This window comes from Pseudonaja textilis, chromosome 3 (genome assembly GCF_049901715.1).
Source record: "Pseudonaja textilis isolate UNSWEBS1 chromosome 3, rPseTex1.2, whole genome shotgun sequence".
NCBI classification, from domain to species: domain Eukaryota; kingdom Metazoa; phylum Chordata; class Lepidosauria; order Squamata; family Elapidae; genus Pseudonaja; species Pseudonaja textilis.
The window spans coordinates 53,127,438-53,154,928 of record NC_141992.1 but is presented as its reverse complement, the minus strand read 5'-3'; the positions used below and the strand labels follow the sequence as shown (position 1 = coordinate 53,154,928).

General features: G+C 36.7%; 1 protein-coding gene across 2 annotated transcripts; it reads left to right on the top strand.

The window, feature by feature from the left end:
- Positions 1 to 1,492: 1,492 nt before the first annotated feature.
- Positions 1,493 to 18,282, top strand: LOC113440700 (adhesion G protein-coupled receptor E3-like). Of its 2 annotated transcripts, XM_087929727.1 has the most exons (19): positions 1,493 to 1,619; positions 2,672 to 2,707; positions 3,518 to 3,604; positions 4,536 to 4,622; positions 5,604 to 5,693; positions 5,981 to 6,112; positions 6,807 to 6,898; positions 7,878 to 7,970; positions 9,390 to 9,558; positions 10,760 to 10,882; positions 11,366 to 11,562; positions 12,020 to 12,178; positions 13,333 to 13,527; positions 13,860 to 14,095; positions 14,267 to 14,327; positions 14,873 to 14,964; positions 15,114 to 15,282; positions 16,449 to 16,547; positions 17,822 to 18,282. In XM_087929727.1, exons 1-19 carry the CDS (start codon positions 1,589 to 1,591, stop codon positions 17,879 to 17,881), a joined length of 2,208 nt encoding a protein of 735 aa, XP_087785853.1. In that variant the 5' UTR covers positions 1,493 to 1,588; the 3' UTR covers positions 17,882 to 18,282. The 2 variants fall into 2 exon arrangements, with proteins under 2 accessions (XP_087785853.1, XP_087785854.1); XM_087929728.1 differs by lacking the exon at positions 2,672 to 2,707 and having other exon boundaries at positions 1,536 to 1,619.
- Positions 18,283 to 27,491: the final 9,209 nt, after the last annotated feature.

Here is a 27,491-nt window from a genome sequence, read left to right as displayed (position 1 = left end):
TTAATTTTTATTTTAAAGATGATGGTTATTCTGACATACGTTTGTGTTTTGATACTACATGCATATGAGCCAAGAAATATGCCTAAACAATAAGGGGTAATTTGGATAGACCTATTATTGTCTTATGAACCTTACTCTAGTCTTAAGAATCTTTTTCCCCTTGCTTACAAGATTCTCTCAGTAGCAAATTATGCTCTATAGATTATTCAGTACGGTTATATTTCTGTATAGCTGTACATATAAATGTAACCATTGAATTGTAAAGGTAGTCCTCAACTTACAACAGTTCTTTTAGTGGCTGTTCAAAGGCACAACAGCAGTTTAAAAAGGAACTTAGGATCACCTTCCACACTTAGGACCATTACTGCATCCCCATGTTCACATGATCAAAATTCAGATGCTTGGCAACAAACTCATACTTATGATTGGTTGTGCGGTATGGGGCCATGTAATCAACCTTTTGTGATCTTCTGACAAGCAAAGTCATTGGAGAAATCAAATTCACTTAACAACCATGAGCATCTGCAGTGATCCACCAAACAACTGTGGCAGGAAAAGTCGTAAAATCAGGCAAAACTCACTTAACATTTGTCTTACTTAGCAACAGAAATTTTGGGATCAATTGTGGTTGTAAGTTGAGGACTACCTGTATTCCGCATACATGCTAGTTAATTTTTTCCACAGAGGTTCTCGGGGAGTTGTATTTCAAAAGAAATCTATACTGAAAAGGGCTTCATAGAAAACTCTATGGGATGAGCAACCTATATTTACAAAAATGAAAAATGCTGGAATCTTGGAAGCTGAATCTTAAGAGTTTGAACAGTTGAGAAATCTGATAAATTCTTACTTTCTTAAAAGTAAAATGTATTTTTAAGATTAATATTCCACTGAAGCCGGAACTTTTCTTTTTAGGACTGGTTCATAAACAGAAAAGAATCACAGAAGATTATTTCAATGTGTGACTACTGTGGAGAGATATATGCACAAAGATGGAAAAATTCCCACCATGGGGGAATGGTTTTTGAACTTGGTGAGATGAACAAAGTGACTTCTGTGATTAGTAAAAGGTTATTACTGACATTCATAAATGACTGGAAGCCACTTATAGATTTTTTTTTTTTTGGTATGAAAAAGGAAATGATTTTGAGACATGTTTTTCATTATTAGAATAATAGGCTATAGAAAGAACAGAATTATAATGTAATCTTAGAGGGGATTGAATAGAATTGTATGTATAACTGCTGAGAAAAAAGTAGGAAAACATTTCTTTATTTTTTTCTGTTCTTTTTTTCTTCTTTTTTGTAATATATCCTGTTAGGGAAGACATTAGGAACACACTGGGGTATTTTCATTTTTTAAAAAAATCTTTGAGTGACTCTTTTACACAGCAGGCACAATTCTTGATTTAGTTAGAGCTGTACACATTCTGTTGAATAAGGAAGCTACTTCCTTTAGTGAATGGTACTCCTCCTCCTTTGCTTTTAGGAAGTGTACATTAACAAAATATTGTGTTCCTAGCTCTTTGTAGTTCCTTTATGCTCTGGCTGATTGGCATAAAACAAGTCATTTGTTCCCATTTAAGCCGACGATGAGGAATATTTTCAGTGTCCTTATTCTTGGTGAGTAGACAATTCCCTGGTTAACAAACCCAAGGACAGTGAGAAACAATAGCTTGGGTGGTAGAAGAGATATATCACAGGCAGAAAATCTAGTTAAAAGGCACAAACGGCAGAATGATTTTCTGCCTGAGCTCTTTGAGAATTGCTACTGAAGTAGATAAGATGCTCTTAGAAAGCCAAAGCATTTGAGTTGGTAGACCATGATCATAAGTCTCCTGCTGGCAGAGTTAAATAACTCCTAGGAAATCTATTCTCTTTGTTAGAGAATATAGAAAGAAGGATAAAAAGGAAAAAGTGTAAGGAAACAGAAGTGAGAAGCCAATTATCTTTAAAGTCCTCAAGAATACTATGACTAAGTACAATTGTAAAAATTTGTTTCATTGGTCACATTTGATGTATAAAATATGATAGTTCAGCTTTATACTTGAGAATTAGATGCAGAATAATGGGTGACTCAGTTACTGTTGTATTATTATGCAAGTTTACAATAATGACTGTTCTGACTTGAATTGATTCTAAACTCTTAAATGAAAGGTCAGGTTCTGTCAACATTCAATTTTGGATTGAGATTATCAGATGCAGCCAGTGGGTGAATTCAGGTCTCAGCAATTAATGTGTTTTAGGAGTATTTTGCAGATTCCTAGAATTATAATGAATTGTATGACAAACTGGAGGATTTTGTCACAGCCTTTGTGTCTATTGTTTGAAACCCTCTAATTTTTAAAGACAAATTTACTATGTATATAAACAAAAGCAGTATATTTTATTACAATGCTGATATGATTTGGGGCGTAGTCTTTTCATTCTGATGTAACAATCTACTCTATTAATCATTTTTCTTAACATTACAAGAATCCTATTTCTAGTCCAAACAGTAGGTATTTCTTTATTGTAACAATAACAATTCATGTTTTAATTAAGTCATAAAAAACGGAATTGCAAATCAAGTATATGGAAAAGCTATTTAGCATAAATACAAAAAAGCTAGGGAGCCTGCCTTGTATTTTGAAAACATCCAATATACTATAAACTTAATATTTCATTTTTTCTAGGTATTGGATTTGCAATAGTCTGTGCAAGTAACCAAGGTAGAATTTACATTATCTTATGGGAAGTAGAATAAACGGGTGCTATTAAACACTGGCTGAGCTATCTTGTGAAGGTCAAATCGTCTGTGTCTTTTTTGCAATGAACTTCAGTTTCCATTATGGTGTTTATCAATAAGACTCACTTTAAAAACCTTTATCAAAGTTGAACAAACATTAACTAACATCATTGTTTACCACCACCCCCACCCCCAATATGCTGCATCACTTAAGATTCTTTATTTAGAAATGGACCTACCATACTCAGTTCAGTCTGAGAAATTTAGTAGCATGGTATGTATTACTAATATAGTCATTTTATTCCATACATATATAGACAGTCAAACCTGTATCTAAATTTAAAATCTCATATTAGTAAATATTATGCAGTCACAAGTGGGCAACCAATAAGCCATATCCATTGTCCATTTCTGAATCCAAGTGAAGTCATTTGACATAGATCATTCTTTGGGGATAGCCCAAGTAGCATTTCAGAGATATGATTGGAGACTGCTTCCTATTTCCCAGTTCTGATTCTACTTCCTCCTCCATCCAATGCTACCAATGCCTGATTTTACTCGTTGTCCTCTCACTTATTAGTCAGCAGTGATAGTCACCTGCTTCCTTTGCTACAGATCACTGGCACAGATGTTCTAGCCAAACAATGCACAGTGGGATAATTTGTGGTGTCATCATGATGCAAGCTTCACCCCTTTGTACCTGTGGCAAATGATGCCAGTATGTAAGGGACAAAGCTGGCATTATAATTTTGCAATACACATTTTGTCACTTTCCTCTTTTCTTGCCTTCCAGCCATTTGGAAGATACCACCTTCCGATTTGGAACCAGATTATGATACCTATCCAATAAAGTTCAATCCTGAACAATTCTACAGGCCAGGTCTGTCTACATTTTCCAATCTTGCACTATTTCTTTGGGTTGTTCTATGCTCTGTCTGGCATCAACTTTGATAGTGTCCAGCCATTATATTCTTTGTACTACAGCTTTACAGAAATAAATGTTAAATACTGTATATAGTATAATATTTTTTCCATTTAGTCTGAGCAGATGAAAAAGGTAGAATTTACAATATCTTCTGGGAAGTAGAATAAACGGGTGCTATTAAATGCTGGTTGAGCTATATTATGAAGGTCAGATCATCTGTGTCTTTTTTGCAATGAACTTCAGTTTCCATTATGGTGTTTACCTATAAGACTCACTTTAACAGCCTTTATCAAAGTTGAACAAACATTAACTAACACCATTGTTTACCACCACCATCATGCCAATGTGCTGGATGACTTAAAATTCTTTCTTTAGAAATGGATCTACCATACTCAGTTCAGTCTGAGAAATTTAGTAGCGTGGTAGGTATTACTAATATAGTCATTTTATTCAATAACATATATAAACAGTCAAATCTGTATCTAAATTTAAAATCTCATATTAGTAATTATTATGCAGTCACAAGTAGGCAACCAATAAGCCATACCCATCATCCGTTTCAGAATCCAAGTGAAGTCATTTGACATAGATCATTCTTTGAGGATAGATCAAGTAGCATTTCAGAGATATGATTGCGGACTGCTTCCTATTTCCCAGTTCTGATTCTACTTCCTCAGTAATGATAGTCACCTGCTTCCTTTGCTACAGATCACTGGCACAGATGTTCTAGCCAAACAATGCACAGTGGGATAATTTGTGGCGTCATCATGATGCAAGCTTCACCTCTTTGTACCTGTGGCAAATGATGCCAGTATGTAAGGGACAAAGCTGGCATTATAATTTTGCAATACACATTTTGTCACTTTCCTCTTTTCTTGCCTTCCAGGCACTTGGAAGATACCACCTTCCGATTTGGAACCAGATTATGATACCTATCCAATAAAGTTCAATCCTGAACAATTCTACAGGCCAGGTCTGTCTACATCTTCCAATCTTGCACTATTTCTTTGGGTTGTTCTATGCTCTGTCTGGCATCAACTTTGATAGTGTCCAGCCATTATATTCTTTGTACTACAGCTTTACAGAAATAAATGTTAAATACTGTATATAGTATAATATTTTTTCCATTTAGTCTGAGCAGATGAAAAAGGTAGAATTTACAATATCTTCTGGGAAGTAGAATAAACGGGTGCTATTAAATGCTGGTTGAGCTATATTATGAAGGTCAGATCATCTGTGTCTTTTTTGCAATGAACTTCAGTTTCCATTATGGTGTTTACCTATAAGACTCACTTTAACAGCTTTTATCAAAGTTGAACAAACATTAACTAACACCATTGTTTACCACCACCATCATGCCAATGTGCTGGATGACTTAAAATTCTTTCTTTAGAAATGGATCTACCATACTCAGTTCAGTCTGAGAAATTTAGTAGCGTGGTAGGTATAACTAATATAGTCATTTTATTCCATAACATATATAGACAGTCAAATCTAAATTTAAAATCTCATATTAGTAATTATTATGCAGTCACAAGTGGGCAACCAATAAGCCATATCCATCATCCGTTTCAGAATCCAAGTGAAGTCATTTGGCACAGATCATTCTTTGGGGATAGACCAAGTAGCATTTCAGAGATATGATTGCAGACTGCTTCCTATTTCCCAGTTCTGATTCTCCTTCCTCCTCCATCCAATGCTACCAATGCCTGATTTTATTCGTTGTTCTCTCACTTATTAGTCAGTAATGATAGTCACCTGCTTCCTTTGCTACAGATCACTGGCACAGATGTTCTAACCAAACTATGCACAATGGGATAACATTTGGCGTCATCATGATGCAAGCTTCACCCGTTTGTACCTGTGGCAAATAATGCCAGTATGTAAGGGACAAAGCTGGCATTATAATATTGCAATACACATTTTGTCACTTTCCTCTTTTCTTGCCTTCCAGGCACTTGGAAGATACCACATTCCGATTTGGAACCAGATGATGATGTTACCTATCCAATAGAATTCGACCATGGACAATACTATGAGCCAGGTGTTTCCACATCTTCCAATCTTGCATTATTTCTTTTACTTGTTCTATGCTCTGTCTGGCATCAACTTTGATAGTGTCCAGCCACTATATTTTTTGTACCGCAGCTTTACAGAAATAAATGATAAATACTCTATATAGTATATTTTTTCCTCTTTGTTTATGTGTATTTCTAAAATACTTGGGGCAGGGGAAAGTAAATGCTGAATGGTTCTGATGGAAAGCAGGAAGGGCACAACAATGTTTGATTTGAATTTTTTTCATAAAAAACATTGTGTTGATGTTTTCAGAAGTTAATGATTTCATCATTCCAAGTGGAAGTTGTTGCTGTTGTAGCAGCAGTGTTGAAGAACACGGTGGTACATATCCTTCTTTTACTCCTTCATCTGAGTCTCCCACATCAAATGTCACTATTAATGACAGTAAGTATTATTATTCCTCATCTCATTTCAACTGCATTTTGTGGAGATTAATTGAGTGCAAAGAAAAGAACTGTGATTTTCCATTATGGGTTGTTCAGCATTTTGTTTCGTGCAGTGGCAAACTAGGTGCCTCTGATAGTGCTTGATAATCCTCTCTTGTGAACTCTGTGGTGGCTACCACTACCCACAGGTTAATTATGTCCTCATGAGTATCTCAACAACTACCATACAAAACGACTGTTCCTCCCTGAAATACGTATTTAAAATTCTATTTTAAAACAGTAATAAAACAGCTTTGATGAAATCAGATGTACAGATTAATAATGGCGAACTGAATTCTGAAATATGGGGATGGGATGCAATTTGCAATGTGTTGTGCATTAGTGACAAGTGTCAAAGCTGATTCATACACATTGAAAGATGTTTTTCTTTTTTGTACATTTGCTGTGAAAATAAAAATAAGATCAATTGATCAGAGCATATTTTAGGGCTTGCACTACAAACTGCCAAAGCTTAATCCACTACTCTGAGAAATAATGGACCCCAAATTCAACGTCTTTGAATCTTGATTCAATTACTGTTATTATTCAATCAATATGCCTATCTGTATAGCATTATCTGCCATGAAAATATTTTATACTTTTTAAGCACACAATTTTGCATTGTACTTAAAATTTTCTGTTTCGTTTCACAGAAATTCCATTTTACGGCCATCCCCTTTACTGCCAACAAGGTTTAGTGAGGGAAAATGTCAATTTAAGTGTGTGTGAAAATGAATGGAAACAAGTAAGGAAACCAATATGGGTTAATTTTGTGACTGAAATTTATACTACTGGGAACATAGGATGATGCAGCTGAAGTAAAATATGGAGTATTGCATTATATTGTGTTTTATTTGCTCTTTGTTATTAATTTGTTAATTGCTATGATTTAGAATCTTGAAAACATCTTAGAATACTTTTTTCCTGAGGGAAGAAATGAAACTGAATTTTTAATTTAAGAGCACTTACTAAATTTTGTGATATAAAAACTTATTAGAAAGTTTTCTTAACTCTTCCAGGAGTGGCTAAAGGTTAAAACTTGGAGACTTCATCTCTCTCTCTGTCTCCTCTCCCTCCCTCCCTCTCTCTCTCTCCCCCTCTCTCTCTCCCTCCCTCCCCCCCTCCCTCCCTCATCCTATTTCAATCATCTATCTATCTTGAACTACATTAGGTACTGCCTATCTCACTCTCAGAATGATTATAAATGAAATTTCTATGCAGTGAAATGTTTCTGGGTTTTGCTGGAAATTTATTTTAAAAAAGCAGGAGAAAATACTTTGTTAACTGACTTATGAAAACAATAGAAACTGAAACAAAGGAGGAAAAAAAGAGCTGATTAGTGGGAGTTTTCAGTTTATGGGCTAAATGTATGTTAAAAAGGCCAAAGCCTCTAAGTAAGCATACTTATTTATGAATTCTAATTGTGCTTGACAAGTGAATACAGTTAGATATTTCCTTCACTGCTATTTTCAGCTTTCAGCAAGGATTGAATAGAAGGTGGAGATAATAGCACTAATCTCTTTGAATTTATTCTAGAAATGGCTCAGTAATGGGCATTCATTGGTAGATAAGCCTCTTTGTGGCTATGATGTGCCTCCGACCATGTTTCCAATTTATGGCAGCACAACTAGCCACTTCTTTAAAAAGTGTGTGTGGGAGAGCTTCTTTGTCCATTTGCCAGTTGAGCTTTGAGAAGACCATATAATCCTCTTCTTTTCTTTTAGAAAAACGATACATATTGCTTTGAGATGGGACCTATCTTCAAACCCTTGATATCTCTCTGTGCAAATGACATACCTTCTGAAAACTCCTTGAAAGTGAGAATTATTAAGAACTGAATAGCTCATAGTTGAGAACAATTTCATTTTCCTGAGAAGCAAGCCTATGTATTTCCTATTGTGTATATTAATGAAAAGTGGGTGGGTAACAAATTGGGCATTTAAATAAGCTTTTCAAATGATGTTTCAGAATAATTTGTAGCAATGTTCCAATATCTGAAAATCATTATAAACATAAGAGAAGGAAAGGGAAAATGATTCTAATGGGGGAATTTTTCTGTATGTGGAGGAAATTAAATAGAAATATTATTTAATCTTGGTATAATCCAATGAAGTTTAATACAGTTTTCTAACTAGAATTGTATAATTAATAATCCAACATCAGTGACTACATTTCCATTAGAGAATGATGTTAGTGTTTGCATCAACACTTATGTCACCTTTAATATTAAGAGATGATGTATAGTATAAGGTTTTATAATACTTTCTGATAAAATGCTTAATAACTTTATTAGTTCTACATATATCTCAGGGCTATTTTTTGTTTATAATTAAAAGAAATACTAGAACAAATACATTTCATAAAGTTGGTTATCTACAATAAGAAATCCACAACAAAAAAACTAAAAAGCACTGAGAAGAGATTTAGCCAGTGATCCAGTATGTGATGAATATTTAAAAAAATACAGGTAAAGAGAATAAAATAGTTTTCTTTTTAAAACTAACTGTGACAATTGAGGGCTTTTTTCCCGTTTCTTTTTAAATGAACAGGTGAAGTATTTATGTCACTAACCATAAACATAGGCTCTGTTCCAAGGTTTGTTTCAATGTTTGTTTAGGAAATAACTGATAATGGCTGCAGTCATTCAAACCATCTTTTGGTTATGAATAGTGTATGAACCAATCAAGTGTTTTCTGCATTATTCTCAAAAGGGATTCATAAAAATGTTTGGGTAAAACCTTTAAAGTTCTAAAAGGCTATCGGGCCAGATTATTTGCAGGACCATCTCCCCCTAAGGATATTTGCCCCATTAATTGGATTAAGTCCCTTTTCTTAAATGTTGCAAGACCTTCTTAAACCTTACAAGACTAGGAAGCGTGTCCTTTCTGTGACAGACTCTGCCCTATGGAACATGCTTCTTCCTGAAGTCTGGCCAGACTCCACATTTGCAACCCTTCCAAAAAGTACTTAAAACAGGCTCTCCCCATAAATTGGTATAGGATGAGATTGGCATGAAAAGAGTATGTTGTGGGTTGCATTGAAATATTTAGCTGTGGCACCAGGTTTTTGGGGTTTCACTGTGTTTTGTTGTAGCTACATATTCTTTTATTTGAGAATTGTGAGACACTCACAATTTAGTTCAAGATTGGCAGTTTTTATAACTGTTTATATAAAATAGATAAATAAGTGAGATTTGCATGGTTTAGAGATCTATTTGCTTTTTTGTAATACCGCAGGACTTGATGAATTCCTTTGAAAACATTTCTGACAGCCATTCCCTCTGGGATATTGAAGGAAAGAAACAAATTTTAACAACTTTGTCCTTGTTAATGGAAGGAATAAGTACAGTTGCCCTATCAATAACTTTTGCAGAAGGAGAACAGAATGTGGATCAAAACTCCATAGGTAAGAACTCCACTACTTAGATAATAGTACAGTTTGAAGGAAAAAAGGGCTTCTACTTTTACTGTATGTTTTATAAGTGATTTTTTTTTATCTGAGTCTCCTTTCATTCATCAGCTGTTAGCATATCTTCCTATTGCGCTTTATACAGGCAAGCTATAATTCTGACTTCATTCATCTGGATTATTAGTAATCAAAGCTATTTTTCATTTATTCGTTTGATTTATTAAATTTGCATCCCATCTTTCTATGAAATAATAAAAGTTTTTACTGATTAAAGATATGTTAGAAAACATAAAATAGTTAATAAGAATAAAATAATAACAAAATAGGAGGTGGAGTAACATTATATATAAAAGATCACTTCATCTCTACAGAAATACACAAAACCAAGGATGAAAACCTCCTAGAATCCATATGGGTCAATATAAAAGGGGGGGAAATGACATTGCTATAGGTGTATACTACAGGCTACCCAACCAAGCAGAAGAAATAGATGAACTCTTTGTTAATTCATTAACAAAGGTAAGTAGAAACCATACCACAATAGTAATGGGAGATTTTAACTACCCTGATATCAACTGGGAGACAAACTCTGCAGCAAGTAGGAAGTCAAACAGATTCCTAACCAATTTAGCTGACAACTTTGTCATCCAAAAGGTAGAGGAGGGAACTAGAGAAAAAACTATACTGGACCTAATTCTTACTAATAAAGAAGAAGTGATAGAAGGAGTTTAAGTTGCTGAAACTTTGGGTGAGAGTGACCACTTCATACTGGAATTCAATATAACGCAAAGACAAGCAATAGAATATAAAGAAATAAATATTTATTTAAAATAAATACGACTTCAGCAACAAAGTGGTCAAAGCCTGGAATGTCCTACCTGACTCCATTGTTATCTCCTCAACCCCTCACAGCTTCAATGTCAAACTTCTACCGTGGACCTCACCCCATTCCTAAGAGGTCCTTAAAGGGGGTATGCATAAGCACACCAGTGTGCCTACAATCCCTGTCCCAATTTATCTGTATTTACTCCCTTTGTTCTTGTTTATGTTTATACTTATACTTGTTATCTTGTACATGTATGACAACCAAACAAATAAATAAATAAAATAAATAAATTTCTTATTTGTTATTAGCTCCACGTTTTTTTTAAATGACCTGCATTTATTAGATCCATTCAGCATTTCTTTGTCATTCCAGGGATCCAAACAAATCTCATCAGTCCAGAGTCCTTTGAAAACAATGAAGCACTCAAGTTAAAAGCTAAAGGAGATCAAATTGCCATCCACCCAAGAGCAATGGCAGTAACTGCCATGATCACAGGTATTGCTCATAGTTTGCTTGGTTTTTCTACCAAGAGTAGATCCAAAACTACTTTTACAATCTGCATTATTGTTCCCTCCCTGTCAGCTGCACCTCATGATTTTTGAACCTGCAGAAACTTTCCTCGCTCTGGTTTGAATTAGGGAAATTTCAATCCAAAATCTGTAAAATGCTAAACTGGGAAAGGTGGACTTAAGGCAGAGGTCTCCAGACTTGGCAACTTTAAGACTTGTGACTTCAACTCCTAGAATTAGCTGGCTGGAGAATTCTGGGAGTTGAAGTCCACAAGTCTTAAAGTTGCCAAGTTTGAAGATCTCTGCCTTAAGGGAAAGAAAGAAGTTGGTAGCACCTATTTTACCAGGAAGTAAATATATGGTCCTACATTGATCCTTTCATTATATCAAGATTTTGCCAAGCTGGGGAAAATACATACTCTTTATTTGACGTTATCTTGCTCTCTGATCTTCCTTCTGCCATTTACAGATCCAATTGCCGTGGCTTTTATATCACATGGTGGGTTGGAATCACTCCTAGAAGAGACTTTACTGCAGAATGGGACATTCCAGGGCAATGAAATACTGAAAGATGTTCACATGAACTCTAGGCTAGTAAGCATTTTCACCAGCAACCAGATAACAAATATTTCTACCCCGGTTAATCTCACCTTTCAGCATCTCCAGGTATGTAAATGAAGCCTTGGGAGACCAATCCTCTTTTTCTATTCATCTTATGAATATATATTAAGAAAGAAAGCAGAATATTGAGGAAAATGTAAAGTTGAATAAATGCCTTCAATAGATCTTATTGCTGTTCAAGACAAGTCTGATAGCGCCTTTTATTTTTTAAAAAAACCATATGATTCTGTGGACTGCTGCTCATTAAACCATATGTCTTTTAATAATATTTGTTATTGGAAAAAGTGATACCAGAATCTTTTTTATTTTTTGCCACCATGGATTAACATGAGTTACTACTGCAGTGCCTGCTCACCTATAAGGTCTATGATGTATACACATTGTTCCTTTTGGTTGTCTTACACTTGCTTCCTTATTAATATTCAATAACTATGATGTAGAGTGTAAAGTAAATAAGTAGATTTCCTCCCTACTTCCCATCAACATTAATTCCCTCTTGCAGAATAAAGTTGCCCAGGAAAAGGTTCTCTGTGTCCACTTGAATTCTGGGGCCTTGTCTGACCATGGTTGCCAACGACTCTTTTCTAACATCACCCATACAGAATGCAGCTGCCAGTATCTGTCCAGTTTTGCTGTGCTGATGGCCACAACTCATAAACAAGTATGTAATTTCTGAAAACATCTCAGAACTGTGTCGTGGTAAACAACATGTTGTTTTTTCCTCACTTATTCAAATATCTGTTGTGTCCAGCTCTTGCCAAGGAAGATATTTTTTATTGTTGAAGCTGGGATAGAATAACATTTCTCTACTGAACATACTGTAGAGTTTTCCATAATTATTCATAGCCATTCCTCTCATATATAGAAAAGTAAACCAAGAAATGCTTGTAAGCCTCAAGAGTTAAAGATCCTGACACTTTGTTTCCAATCACAATACAACAAAAGCAGTCATGTAATAGAGTAGCTTTTATATGCAAGTCAGATCTATTGTCTAGAGTCTAGATGAAATGTATCTATGGTCTAGACCAGTGGTCGCCAACCAGTGGGCCAAGGACCACTGGTGGTCCGTGAGGAAATTTTGATGGCCCTCAGAGAAATGTCACCCCCAAAGCACCCCCCCAAAGCACCTCCCCAAAGCAATTAATCCAGGTTGCATGGGAACAAAAGGCTGTGCTGCCCACATGGCCCACGGGAACATAAGACTTGCATTGCTTGCATTGCAAACAACATGAGGTAGTGAGGGGAGGGGGAAAAGGCGGAGTGGGGAACTTGCCCTACTTGCCCCACGCGCCTCGCCTGGCCACCGGGCTACTTCTTTCCACTTCTTTCTTCTTGTTTTTGAGTGCACGTAAGGAAAGCAGCAAAAGTTTTTCTTTCTCTCCCCCAAACTCTGCCAGAAATGAGTCTTTGGGATCCTGCAAGACATCCTGCTCCAAGAGGCTGTGCTGGTGTGACAAGCCTCACAAAGACTCGTTTCTGGTGGAGTTTGGGGGAGGGAAAGAAAGACTTCTGCTGCTTCTGCTGTTTTCCTTACATTAACCCAAAAGTCTCTCTCTCTCTCTTTCTCTCTCCCCCTGAGAACAGAGCTGGAGACAGTATCCTGCAATCCCAAATAAAGAATGATTGATCGGTAGGAAAATGTGGTGGGGAATTTTCCTGCAGACTTTTTTGGCATTTTCCCAGGGTCTCTAGTCTGTGGGATTTAAAATTATGAGTTTGGTGGTCCCTGAGGTCCAAAAGGTTGGCAGCCCCTGGTCTAGACAAACTTTCTTATTAAAAAGTGGCTTATATAATGTTGAAAACTTCTCTTTCCAGGGAGATCTGATCCTCACCATTATTAGCTTCCTTGGGTTGTCCATCTCAATCATCTGTCTCTTCCTGTGTATTGTCACATTCCTCTTCTGCCGCTCCAGCCACAACAGCAGCACCTTCATCCACCTACAACTGAGCTTCTGCCTGTTTTTTGCAGACCTCCTCTTCATAATTGGAATAGATAAAACAGGCAACAAGGTATTTCAGAAGAATATGCTCTGTTCACTGGAGAGAGAACCCCCTCTGAGTGTGCTTCCTACTCAGTTTAAATTAAAGTCTTCTTTTTTCTTTAGATTAAGTAATTTGAATCAGTTTTCTTTGCAATTCTTTCACCTTTTTTATTAATTTTATAATATTTCCCTATCTGAAATGAAAGAAAGATTACTTTGCACAGATCTTTCCTGCTGCTCTATTACTGGAAACATGAGGGTCAAGAGATATGATTTGTTCCCCTTTGTTGATTTTCTTTCAAAACCAGCAGTTCAAGAATCAGATGCTGATAAAGAAATAACATTTTATTTTTTATTCAGATCCTGTGTTCGGTCATAACTGGAATTCTGAAGTATCTTTTTTTGGCTTGTTTTGTCTGGATGTTCTTGGAAGCTATCAATCTCTACCTCATTGTCAGAAACTTGAAAGTTGCAAATTACAGCGGGGCCAGCAAGTATATGAAGATATCTATGTACCTCATTGGTTATGGGTTTCCTGTCCTGATTGTAGCTATTTCTGCAGCAATTAAACCTGAAGCCTTTGGGACACTTTATCGGTAAGCCTGAGCATATGGTTAAAAGCTGCTTCCCTCAGCCTGGTGCCACCAAAATGTAAGCTACATGAACACAATTGCTAGCATTACTCAGAGAAAGGCAATTTTGAACAATATATTGAAGCGTCTGCATGTCTGTCTAAATTTTTCCTAATGATATTTCTTTTTCTTTAGCTGCTGGCTTAATCCAAATTTTATCTGGAGTTTTACAGGACCTATCTGTGTGATAATTGTGGTGAGTAAGCATTGCCACTCTCTTTTTAACAGCAGAGAAATGAATTTTTATATAACATTTCTTCTAAAATGACTAAGAAGAAAAATAAAAACCTGATATCAATGAAGCTAAATCTCATACACCATCCTTCTTTGGTTTTCAGCCTTTACAAGATGATGTATCTTTCACAAATAATGTGGTAAAAGTCATTACTTGGGAGCCACATTTAAAATAATGTAGGAAAATCCGTTACACAAAGGGAATTCATGAATTTCAATATTTTGCCAATGGCTGGAATTTTATACTGTAGGAAGAACATTTTGGGGGGGAGGAAAAGAAATGATGAAGTGGGAGAAAAACATTCTGAATCAAGATGCAAACTTTCATTTCTTCTATTCATCTGGAATTAAAATAGAAGTGAACATCTAACTACTTAAAACAATCAATTAGCAAAGTATAGGAACTTAGTTTTCTTTCCTTCAGCTTATCTAGTCTTAGGGCATGATCTATTTCTTCTTGTTGTTGTTATCATATTTATCTGAGACTTATTTCCCCCCACCCCAAAGGTCAATTTAGTGTTGTTCTGCCTTATTCTGAAGAATTTGCATGAAAAACTGGCCTCTCTCAATTCAGAGATATCTGCAGTCAGAAGTACCAGGTAAGATCAATCATAAAGTATGAAACTAGGAGTTCAGTATGATCCTGGCAATTTGACAAAAAACATTTACAAAATTCTTTTTCATAGTATTCCAGACCATATGAAGTGTGTCACAATGTAGGATGGTTAACTTTTTGCTATTGTTGTAGATCACTGATGTTTAAGGCCATAGCCCATGTGTTCATCCTGGGAGTGACTTGGTGTTTTGGCCTCTTTCAATATGGCCATTTGGAAGACGTTATGGCATACATGTTCACCATCTTCAACAGTGTACAGGGAATCTTCATTTTCCTGGTGCACTGCTTACTCAACCAAAAGGTGATGTATAGAAGACCAGAGGTCTGCACTTTGAACAAACAACACAATTTGGAAAGTTAGATTACAATAGAAAGTCTTATGGTCCATGTCCCAAAGTGCAACTAGACTTTCTGGTTTTTCTTTGAAGACATTTTGCTTCTTACCCAAGAAGCTTCCTCAGCTCTGGCTGGATGGTGGGGAATAGAAGGATTTCATTGGAATGGAATCCTTCCATTCCCCACCATCCATTCAGAGCTGAAGAAGCTTCTTGGATGAGAAGCAAAATGTCTTCAAAGAAAATCCAGAAAATCCAGTTGCTTCTTGAAAAAGCACCTTTGGGACAACCATGACCTAGTCCTAGATGATTGAGAAACTCCATAGACATTCTTACAGTCCATATTTTCAAAACTAGCTTCAGGATTTTGTGAGTTCCTGGTACAAAAGTGGTCCATGCCCTCATCTACCAGTTTCTCTCTCATAGAAGAAAAAAAAAGGTGTTTGTGTATGTGGGGGAATGTAATGGTTAGGATGTGAATGTCATCTCCCTACAGGTAGCCCTTGACTTATGACCATTTTTTAAAGGATGGTTGAAGTTGCAGCAGTGTAAGAAAAAAGTGAGTTATGAACTATCCTGAACTAACCTGTTACACTATCCCTGCAGGCACATGGCTGCAATTTGGGCACTTGGCAATCAGCTCGCATTTTCAATCCTTGCAACATCTTGCAGAGATGTAATTGTGATATGCCAACCTTCCCAGCTAGCTTCCCACATGCAAAGTCAATTGGGGAAGCCAGATTTGCTTCAGGATCATGCTGATTTGCTCAACAACTGTGTGATTGCTCAGTGGCCATAGTAAAAATGATCATAAAATTGGCTCCAGTCATGAGATGACTTGGATAATTGCCACATCGCTTAATGACTAAAATTCAGGACCCAATTATGGTTGTAAGTTGAGGTTTATCTGTACTAAAGATTGGGCTAAAAATAGATTGATTTGGAGAAAGATGAATTTTAAGAAAATGCAATAAAGAGAAGAAATCTGATGATAATGTAGTTATTGAAATATTCAGTTTTTTTTTTTTAAGTTAAACGTTAACCCACTTTTCATATTTACAAACAATTCCCCAAACAGGGGCAATTGCATTGAAGATTATTCTTCTGAGTGACTTTGTATTTGGATCTTCAGGTAAGAGAAGCTTACTGGCATTTGATTTGTTGCACCAAAGACCTCAGACCTCCTGTTTCTGAGATAACTATGATGTCTGCTCCCATCAGCAGTCCTTCGGTAAGATACATGTGAGGTGGATACATTGAATCAAACTTGCAGTGGTAGGGTAACCAGCCTTGGTGTCAATTACAGGCAGTATCTATATGTCCAGAACATCAGTAAAATCATTTTTCTAACCCATTTAATTCTTACGATGCAAACACTATACAGGTGAAACTCAAAAAATTAGAATATCGTCCAAAAGTTCATTTATTTCAGTAATGCCACTTAAAAGGTGGACCTAATATATGAGATAGACTCATTGCATGCAAAGCAATATAGTTCAAGCTGTGATTTGTCATAATTGCGATGATTATGGCTTACAGCTCACGAAAACCCCAAATCCACAATCTCAGAAAATTAGAATATTACATGCAATCAATAAAACAAGGATTGTACATAGAACAATATCGGACCTCTGAAAAGTATAAGCATGCATATGTACTCAGTACTTGGTTTGGGCCCCTTTTGGAGCAATTACTGCCTCAGTGCAGCATGGCATGGAAGCTATCAGCCTGTGGCACTGCTGAGGTGTTATGAAAGACCAGGATGCTTCAATAGCGCCTTCAGCTCTTCTGCATTGTTCAGTCTCATGTCTCTCATCTTCCTCTTGGCAATGCCCCATAGATTCTCTATGGGGTTCAGGTCAGGCGAGTTTGTTGGCCAATCAAGCACAGTAACCCCACGGTCATTGAACCAGGTCACTAAGTAGAACTGCAACTGTGTTTACAATCTTATTTCAGCCTTCCTTTGCTTTACAGACCTGCAAAGGTTATAAATGTAAGGATTTGTCGCAAAGTTACCTTTTCATCACCATCGTAACTGCAAACTAAAGCAAACTTAATGGAGTTTAAAATTTAAACTCCTGCTAAAGGAGACAGTCATTAAATGAGGGCTGAACTAATCCGCTAGCTAAAATAATATTGATTCAAATATTTCAGAGAGCTGACATTTGATAGAAAATTCTGTAGGGGATGCGTTCATTTATTTGCAGATTCTACAAAGTTCTAATTTTTAACTGAAAATTGAACTTCTCCTGCCTACCCACAAAAATTCTGTCATTTCACTTAAAAGTGAAAAGCATCTGAGCAAGTTGTTAAAAAGTGGAGATTGTTCTTAGATTATGATAGAAATATGATACTGTGTTATGTAAAGAATAGCATTTGTGTTTTCTTTAGTTTAGTTTGCTCAGTAAACAAATATTTTAGCCCAGTCTTCATTTACTATTGTATATTGTTTTTACCTTTTGCTCATTATAAAGCAAACTTTTAGAGGGTATATTTTCCCCCCAGGAAAATGAACCATGTAATGCAGAGCATAACCAGAAGATTGAATGGGAAGAACCATCATAGCACACTGTCTCTCCTTCGGACTCTTTGTTCAGTTTGAATGAAACTGAAGAAAACTGGGATATATTTAGCCATTTTTAATTTTCTTTCCTTGCTGATCTCTGGAGCCACATTCTCTTCAAATTATAGTGGAGAACTTTTTCCCCCCAACCCATTCCTTGTTTTAACTCACTTAACCAGAAAGAAAATATAGAGGGGGCAGGTTATCTGCTTGCCACTAACTATAATATCTAGTGGATATTTTGTTAAATTAGAAACAAAGAGCCTTGAATAACTGTATAATGCAGGATGAATTTAAATGTCGTTTTCATATATCTTTTATTTATTGTCAGTATTTTTCCTAATGGCTTCTTATGCATCTTTGGAGATAGAGTATTGGATAAAATGTTTTTATTTCTCAAGTAGATATAGATAATGTTCTGCAAATTATTTAAAGAGGCAGTTTCACTTGTGGCAACACTGTAAACCAAGTGTCATTCTTTGAACCATCAAGTTAACTACCGTACATCTTTCTGAAGATATGACTCTTTCCTGTGTTGGAATATTTAGAACACTCTTCTGCCATGACTTTGCTGGTTTTTGAGGAACAATATATTGCTAAGACATTGAAGTTAAGTGATTTATACTCCACATAGGTAAACTTTATTGTTTTGCTTTATAATAAGAACAATACATTAAGTAGTTGAATTTATAATTTCACTGGCTGACATTTGATACATGTATTATTTACTTCCTTCCTTTCCCTTTATATACTTTACATTTGTATGTTTGCTTTGTATATTCCCAGTGGTTAAGTCAAGAAAGTATCTTGACTTTTATGGTCCAAAGCTCATTGACACCATAATTCATCATGCATATGAATGTTGGTATTTTAAATATCAATCATATTTAAATATGTCACTGAGTATTTTTGGTTACTTTTTTTAGCTGCAGCTATTATTCAATTTTAATGTGAAGCTTCAAATTATAATGCCCACTGTAGGATAAATAGAATGATCATGATGCCCCAAATAATTTGGACTGATTGATGGATTCTAATATCCAGTTGGCTGCTAATTATCCAGGAAGCAAGATGTGAGGTTCTAGTTTGATATACCACACAATTTTTTGGGAAGACAACGTGGAAGCCTGGAGAAGCAGAATGAGACTTTGACAGCCAGCGGAATCTAATGTGGGTTTGGGGAGACCTTGGGAGAGCTGGTGGAGGCTGGTCATGGATAGGAGAAAAAATGGCAAGAGCAACTGACCAAAACAATTCGCCACCTCCTCTGTTAGCCTTCCCATTGACTTTGCTTGTGCAAGGAAGTTACAAATGGCGATCAAAGGCTACAGCTCACTACCAATCACAATAAAATCACTCTAAAGCAAGCATCTAACATACTGTATATACACATTACAAGGAAAACATACTTCAAGGATAGCTTTACAAGATTACATTGTTGACATTTTCCTTATTAAGTTTGCCTTAGTTATGTGGGGCTGGATTTTTGCTGGCTCAAGTTGATTTCATTCTGCCTTTGTTAAACCAAGTAGTTTTTCTTTTTGTTTTTCTGGTAAGGCAATAATTTCCTGAAACATATTGGAACTGTATAGATGGAGAAACTAGATCTGGTCTCTGCCATGTCCCCAAGGACAGAGGGAGATATCTTATAAATAAAGGGATAAATACTACGAAGCCAATTATGGAGCTGCACCAAGTATTTCCACTTTAGGAGTCATTGTCTCATAAACCCAAACCAAGAAATATGCCTAAACAATGTCAGGCAACATGTCTTTAATAAGCAAAGTGAACTCTAAACAATTTTTTTAAACTGCAAATTTCTATGTAGTATGTAGCAAATTTTGCTTTACAGATTATTCAGTAGATCTCTATTTCTTGAACTGTATTGATGATGAATACCATTATTACAGAGAGTTTGTTCTTTGTAATTGGCGTACAGTCTGGCTACAATATATTCTGCTGCTGAATTCCATAAGGAGCTTCCAATCTCTATCATCATCATCATCATCATCATCATCATCATCATCACGACCACGTTGAAAATGTCTTTAAGCATAAGCATGACTGTAATTCCTTTTTGAGAGCCAGTTCATTGTAATAGTTAAAGCATCCAGCTAGAAACTGGGAGATTGTGAATCCTAGTCCCTCATTGGATACAAAACCATCTGGGTGACCTTGTCCCAGTCACTTTCTCTCAGCCCTAGGAAGGAGGCAATTTCAAGTCATTTCTGAAAAAATCATGCCAAGCAAAATGTAGGAATTAGTCCAAGCAGTCTCTGAGAATTTGAATGGAAGGGGAGGAAAAACCCTAGGAAAATAAGACAATGCTGGTTACTTCAGATATCCAGTAGCTAGTATTTTATCATTTGGGGTAAACTATTACTATTCTTAAGGCATAGGGTATTCAGATTTATGAAGGTCTGACTGCATGAATACTACATGAAGATAATTATCTTCTATAGTAGAATATCAGGAAATATTCGAAAAGAATCTGCTGCCCTCCATCCTTGTTTACTGGTTGTGAATATTTGCTTTATATTCAACAGGATAATTTAAAGAATTCTTTTTTTCAGCATGGTTTCAGATGATCCACCAAGATCCAGCTTCTTAATTAGTTACAACGCAGTGAAACCTATAAACAGGGTTTGATCTCACTTCTGAAGGTCTTCCTAAGAGATAAGACAGCCCTTTGTTCTGAAATAAGAAGAACAACTTAATATAATTAAGGTCCACATGGCAGCATTTGGATCATAGATTCCTTATGATGAAGCCATATTTTCTAGAAAGAAAGCAAATCATTTATATACCTTTGCTGTGAAAGTATGTGCTTGTTTTTGTTCTCAGATCCCAAACAACTTCTTAGTACCTCCCATTTTTGGAAATATAGTGGGGGGGCTCATTAATACCATATGAAATATGGAACAGTATTTAAAGCCACTTCAAATATTAAGAATCTTCCCATATGGATAGATGCTTAACCAACAGATTGTAATATGTTACAGATCTTTCTGGTTACTGTATTATATATATTCTTAAACAGGTTCTTATATATTTGGTACTTTTTCAGAATTATAGCAGAGATCCAACACTAATTATAGGAATCAAAATAAAGTTGTTCTAATCTTTCACACAAAACGCACAACCAACATTATTATTAATTTTCCCCACCCTTAAAAATCTATAAGAGCATCAACATTTCATTATTCCTGCCAATATTTATGGAGAAATTATCTGAGGCAAAATTGCACAATTATTTAGGCTGAACCCTGAATCACAAAACATTTTTTTCAGGAAATTTGCAACGTTGACAAGTTCTGCTTGGTTTTCTCTAGGTCTAACGAGAAATCGAGTCCTACTGAAATGTGAGAATCTCTAACGGTGATTGAAAATAGTGGTACAATTTTTTCAGGACTTCCATATGGACTTGGGGAAAATATAGTTTGTTTTAACCATCAAAACTTTATGATCTTACTTCCCCCTTATGCTAATACACACACACACACACACACACACACACACACACACACACACACACTGAATAAGATAACTGACTTTTCTGCCTTCATATACAGTGCATATAGCAATATCACGTAGACTTATATACCATTTCATAGAGCTTTACAGGATTCTCTGAGCAGTTTACCAATGTCAGCATATTACCCCTAACAATCTGGGTCCTCAGGTTACCGACCTTGGAAGAATGGAAGGCTGAATCAACCTTGAGCCTGATAAGATTCGAACTCCTGGCAGTGAGCAGTGAGCTAGGCTACAATACAGATAGTCCTCGACTTACGACCACAATTGAGCCCAGAATTTATGTTGCTAAGTGAGAAATTTGTTAAGTGAGTTTTGCCCCATTGTACTTTGTTTTTCTTGCCGCATTTGTTAAGTGAATCACTGCAATTGTTATATTAGTAACCAGGTTAAGTAAATCTGGTTTCCCCACTGACTTTGCTTGTCAGAAGGTCCAAAAAAGATGATCACATGACCCCGGGACACTGCAACCGTCATAAATGTGAGTCAGTTGTCAAGCATCCGAATGTAAATCACGTGACCATGGGGATGCTGCAACAGTCATAAGTGTGAAAAATGGTCATAAGTCACTTTTTTCAGTGCCATTGGAACTTTGAACAGTCACTAAATAAATTTGAATTTGAACTCTTTATTGTCATTGTATGTATGTACACAGTATACATACAATGAAATTCACATAACACTGAGAGACCAGACCCAACATGCACACACATGACAGTCCCCAAACACCCACCCACCCACCAAATTCTCTGCCCCCTAAAAAGACCAAGTAATGCTCTCCAACAGCTCACTGATGATGGTCCTTAAGTTCATTGTTAAGTGCAGTTATAGCTCTAGACAGGGGTGGAATCCAACAGGGTTAACTACCAGTTTGGTGATTTATGATGTGCTTCCCTGCATGCTGCATGTGTGTATAAATGTTTGTCAGCTTGCTGCCTGGACAGCTGAGCAGTGCTGTGTGCAGGGAAGCAGCGTTTGAAAAAGCCCTTTTTTCCTGCTTTTTCAACCGCAGCTGTGCCTCGCATGGCAGCTGAGGTTGAAAAAGCAGGAAATAAAGGTCAGGTAAGAGCCCAGGCGGGCAGGTGAGCCAAAACAGCAGCAGACATAGAACCAGTTCTATGTCTGCTGCTCTTCAGAGCTACCGGTTTTACAGAGCCGGACAGAACCGGTAGAATCCCACCCCTGCTCCAGGATAAAAACTGTTCAGAAAACGTGTGGTCCAAGTTTTAATTGTTCTGTATCTTCTGCCAGAAGGCAACAGTTCACAAAGATTGCAAGCAGTGAATGAACTGTTCAATGAACTGTTGTAAGTCGAGGATTACCTGTATTGAATTCTAACCACTGCTCCACCGCTAATTCTCAACTATTTCACCAGAAAGGTTCTGTTTTCTGAAAGGGCCATTGTAGAAAATAGCAAACTGTGCTGAGAAGAGAAAAATAATAATTTGGGAAGTTCCCCATTTACTGTCCGTCACTTGGTTTTACGCTCCAATTAAGGCATCACTGGAGGACATTAAACTTTTTGATTGTCTGCTCTGTCTGCATACTGTCTTACATTATGATACCGCCACCACAAGGCACTGAGGAATCATGAGCATCAATTTCATAAAAAGAAAACAAGAAGAAAATATGAGGAACCAAAGATGATGTTTCATCTGGAGCCTATTTCCGTTGGTCATGGTTCAGTAAGAATTTTTTTTTTCAACTAAACATTGAAAAATAGAGAGAATAGAGTATTGTGAAACATGCCTTTGTCTTAAATATAGTTTCGAATAAGGAAAAAAGCCCTGCCCTTAGCAAGTGTTCAAATTATGATCATTCTGAAAGGCTCTTTCAACAATTATTTAAATCAGGGGTCTCCAACCTTGGCAACTTTAAGCCTGGTGGACTTCAATTCCCAGAATTCTCCAGACAGCAAAGTTGCCAAGACCCCTGATTTAAAATCAAATAATATTCTCATTGTCTTCAGTCACTCTCTGACTTTCCCCAAAATTCTTTTGTTAATAAAGAACTATCCAAATCTCAGACTGCCCAGCATCTTTGTCATAATCAGCAGCTGCCTCTGTAGTTCCTCATAATGACAACTCTTCCCCTCCTCCTCCTCTTCATTTACAGTGTGTCCAATCTTCAGTTGGTCTTGTGCACTTTCTCCATTCCCAAAATAGGCAGCCCCAGGTATGTTTAAGACAGAATTCAACCCTGTGTACCAGCCTGGATCAGGTAAACTGGAGTTTCATTCTGGCTGTGTTGACTTCCTTTCTACTTGTTTCCCGAAACTGGTGGCCAGGGGTGGGATTCAAATATTTTTAAGAACCGTTTCTGTGGGCGTGGCTTAGTTGGTGGGTATGGCTTGGTGGTCATGTGACTGTCTGGGTGTGGCCAATTCAACATCACTCCCATTGAGGCATGCATCTCCTCGCCTGGCCTCTTGTGACTGTGGGGATGCTGCAACAGTCGTAAGTGTGAAAAATGGTCATAAGACACTTTTTTCAGTGCCATTGTAATTCTGAATGGTCACTCCACACAAGCAAATTACCAGCAAAGGAGGGGAAAAAAACTCCAGAGAAGTCCCTGAGACAGGAAGCCTAGTCCTGCCAAGCATGTAATAAGGGTTAATGGAGAGGCAGTTTCTGTAAGCAACACCAGAATGTTTCCTTCCTGCCTTCCTTACAGGATTAGGCCAGTAATTTCTTCTAACAACCGGTTCCCCGAACTGCTTAGAATGTTAACAACTGGTTCTAGCAAATAGGTGCGAACTGGTAGAATCCCACCCCTGCTGATGGCTAAATAAACAGCATAACAGAGTTGGAAGGGACCTTGGAGGTCTTCTAACCCAAGCCCCTGCTCAAGCAAGAAACCCTATACTATTTCAGACAAATGATTGCCAACCATTTGACATTTCCCAGTGTAAATTTTGTTAGCAGGATGAACTCCTAAACCATGATTTTCCAATCAATTTAAGAAGGTTGGCAGATGGATATATTTCCAATTACTGTATCCCTCAACATTTATTCTGTGAATATGATTTATTCTTCTGGATTAACAAGGATGCTGGAGACATATTTATTTCTAAATATGCTGTTAGTGCCCTTAGGGGTCCAGTGTCTTTCTTGAAAATCACAGTGATGCTGTACTTCACTTTATAAAATATTATTCCTATATTTTTTCCCTTTACTATGTATTGATTTCTTTTAAAGAAGGAGGTGCAGGGATCCTGTTAGGCTACAAAGAAAATATCTTGAAACACACTGGTATCCTTCTTGTGTAAATCACAAGTTTAGTAGACCTACTAAATTCCACAGTCCCTCTGGGAGGGAGATAGGTGGTTATCAATTTAACATATAGCACTTAGCGCTTCCACTGCTTTTCAGCACTTTACAGCCCTCTCTAAGTGGTTTACAGAGTTAGCATATTACCCCCAACAATTTGGGTCCTCACTTTACCCACTTTAGAAGGATGGAAGGCTGAGTTAACCTTGAGCCTTGTGCGATTTGAACTGCCAAATTGCAGTCAGCTGGCAGTCAGCAGAAGTAGCCTACAGTGCCACACTCTACCCATGGCGCCACCGCAGCTAATATAAAAAAAACAAATAAATATTTACATACCCAGTACACATAGTGAAAACACCCTGTCCAGTTTCTCTATTTAAAGAGCATTAAAGAGATGAAGAGGATGGCAAACTTTGACTTTTCATGCAGAATTTTGGCTTGAAGCCTGGGATTGACTAAGCAAATAATTTTGTAGTGTTTTTTAGTGAATGTTAATACATCTCCCTCTGATTTTAGGAAATGTATATTAATGCAATGAAGTGTTCAGAGCACTTTTTATTTCCTTTATTCTTTAACTGTTAACTACTATAATCAGTTAATTATTCACTCCCACAAACTATAGTCAGAGAGAGAAAAGGAGGAAGAAAGAAATGTTTCATATTGCCAGTCTGACCAAATCAAACTGTCATGGTGTACTTTTTTTGTTAAAGTGTATTATAAAGACAATTATAGTATATAGTATACTATTATAATTCCATTTTATTTATTCTAGGTATTAATTATCAGTTATCCATACAGTAAAAAAAGGTAGAATTTGTTTATCTTCTCAGATAAAGAAGTGATACTAAATGCTTGTTGAGCTATATTTTGCATGTCAGACTCAACTAAGTTCATTTTTTGCAACAAACTACAATTTCTGTCATGTTGTTTACCTATAGGACAAATACTAAATAGATCTGAAGACTATGGTTAAAATTAGAGGCAGAGGCAAGTTCAGATAATTGTGTTTAGAACAAAGTGCACAAGGGCTGGGAACAGAAGTGACCCATGAAATTGTACTTCCTATCCATGTGTAATACAAGTTGAGATGTGTGAGCCAGGCATCTGTACATAACAGGTGGCACTTGAAAAGTTAGAATGGAAAGAGAACTCAAGAAGACAGAACATGTACTTCTATGCACAGATACCTAGATGATATATTACCTTTTCTATGAATAGGAGCCTTGTGTACATATTCATGTTCAGGAAGTAATCTTGAATAAATGTAGGTAATTGGAGATAATAGCTAGATAGAGATAGAGATAGATGATAAATGATAGATAGGTATATGTTCTGTCTCACCTGTGGCCACGAGGTGAGAGTCCAAATGTCCAAAGAAAAAAACACGAACAGACAATATCAGAAACAACAGAGTTAACTTTCCTTTGGCTGAATTTGTTGTTGGCAGTTTTCCCAGAAGCTGTCTGCAACTTCTGATAACGAGCAGCACTATAAATCAGAGACAAACGGCAAACAGATTACTTTGTCCAAAACTGCAGACCCATATTAACAAGTTTGACCCAAACGGGGATTCAAAGCTAACATGCCTCCTTATATTCCCTGAGGAGTGTGTCAGTCTCTTTCCTCAGTCTCTGATTCGACGTCTCCTTCCAGTTTGTGCTTGATGTTTATGCTTATGTCTGTTCCTTGCATCAAACCAAGATTCTTCGGTTTGATCTTCATCCAAGGGCTCTGGCACGTTCTCCTGATTATCTGCCGACACAGGTGTAACTAATGAGGAAGGTCCTGGAGAGGATGAGGATTCCGAAACTTCCAGCAAAGCAGGTTCAAACCCCAATGCCCTATCTTCCTCTTCCTCTTGGCGCATGTCTGTATCTCCCATCAAAGCAGGCTCAAATCCCAATGCCAAATCTTCTGCATCACTCAAGCCTGTGTCTTCTGACATAGCAGACTCAAACCTCCTAGTCACAACAGGTATAGGTATAGATAGGATAGAGATAGCAATACGATAGAGATGGAGAAATAGACAGTGTTGCAAATTTCTAATACTCCATGGATGTACATCACTTCCATAACTTTTCCTAATCTATGAATTTTATCAAATCTCCCCTTTCTAGTTGATATTACATACTAATATGCAGCCATTTATAATAAACACTTTTTGACATATAGCTAACTACTGACAGTAGATTCTGGCAGTAGATGATAGAAATAGGGGGCTTTTTGTATCCATCTTACTTCAGTATATTCCCTCTTTGAGCAAAGTCCATATGTTACTGATCTATCTAGTCAATCTAAGGAGGCAGAAAGGAGTCTTTTTGCAATTGACCATGTTGGGGTTATTTTGGTAATTGGGGCAATGGCTTCTCTATGCCTATTGACATGGTGGCTACAATCCTCTCCCCTTCTTCAAAAAAGTAGGCAACTGTATCACCTGAGAGAAACTTCCTCTTTGTCAGCTTCCCTTTTTTACGCTCTGGCAATTCTGAAGAATAAATGCATGTAAGAAAACCACTGCACTGAAAAGAATTGTTATATGTGTGGGTGTTTCTCAATCTTAGCAACTTTAAGATGTTTAAACTTCAAATCTCAAAAATCACCAGCCAGCAAATTTGGATATACCGTAATGATAAAAAATAACTTATAGATTTAAAGCATGACTTTAAGACCAGAAGTCAGGAACACTTTTGGTAATGTTTAATGTTCCTCTGCCCACCCTTTCCTTATAGGAAATACGTATTAATGCACTAGGTTATTCATAGCACTTTGTAGTTCCTTTATGCTTTACCTCTTAAGAGAGAGAAGTTAA

Excerpts from the sequence above, each read along its gene's own strand:
- LOC113440700 (XM_087929727.1), top strand. The coding sequence starts at position 1,589 with ATGAGGAATATTTTCAGTGTCCTTATTCTTG. Across the intron at positions 3,605-4,535 it reads TGAACAATTCTACAGGCCAG|GCACTTGGAAGATACCACCT; the intron begins GTCTGTCTACAT and ends CTTGCCTTCCAG. Across the intron at positions 12,179-13,332 it reads TGGCCACAACTCATAAACAA|GGAGATCTGATCCTCACCAT; the intron begins GTATGTAATTTC and ends TTCTCTTTCCAG.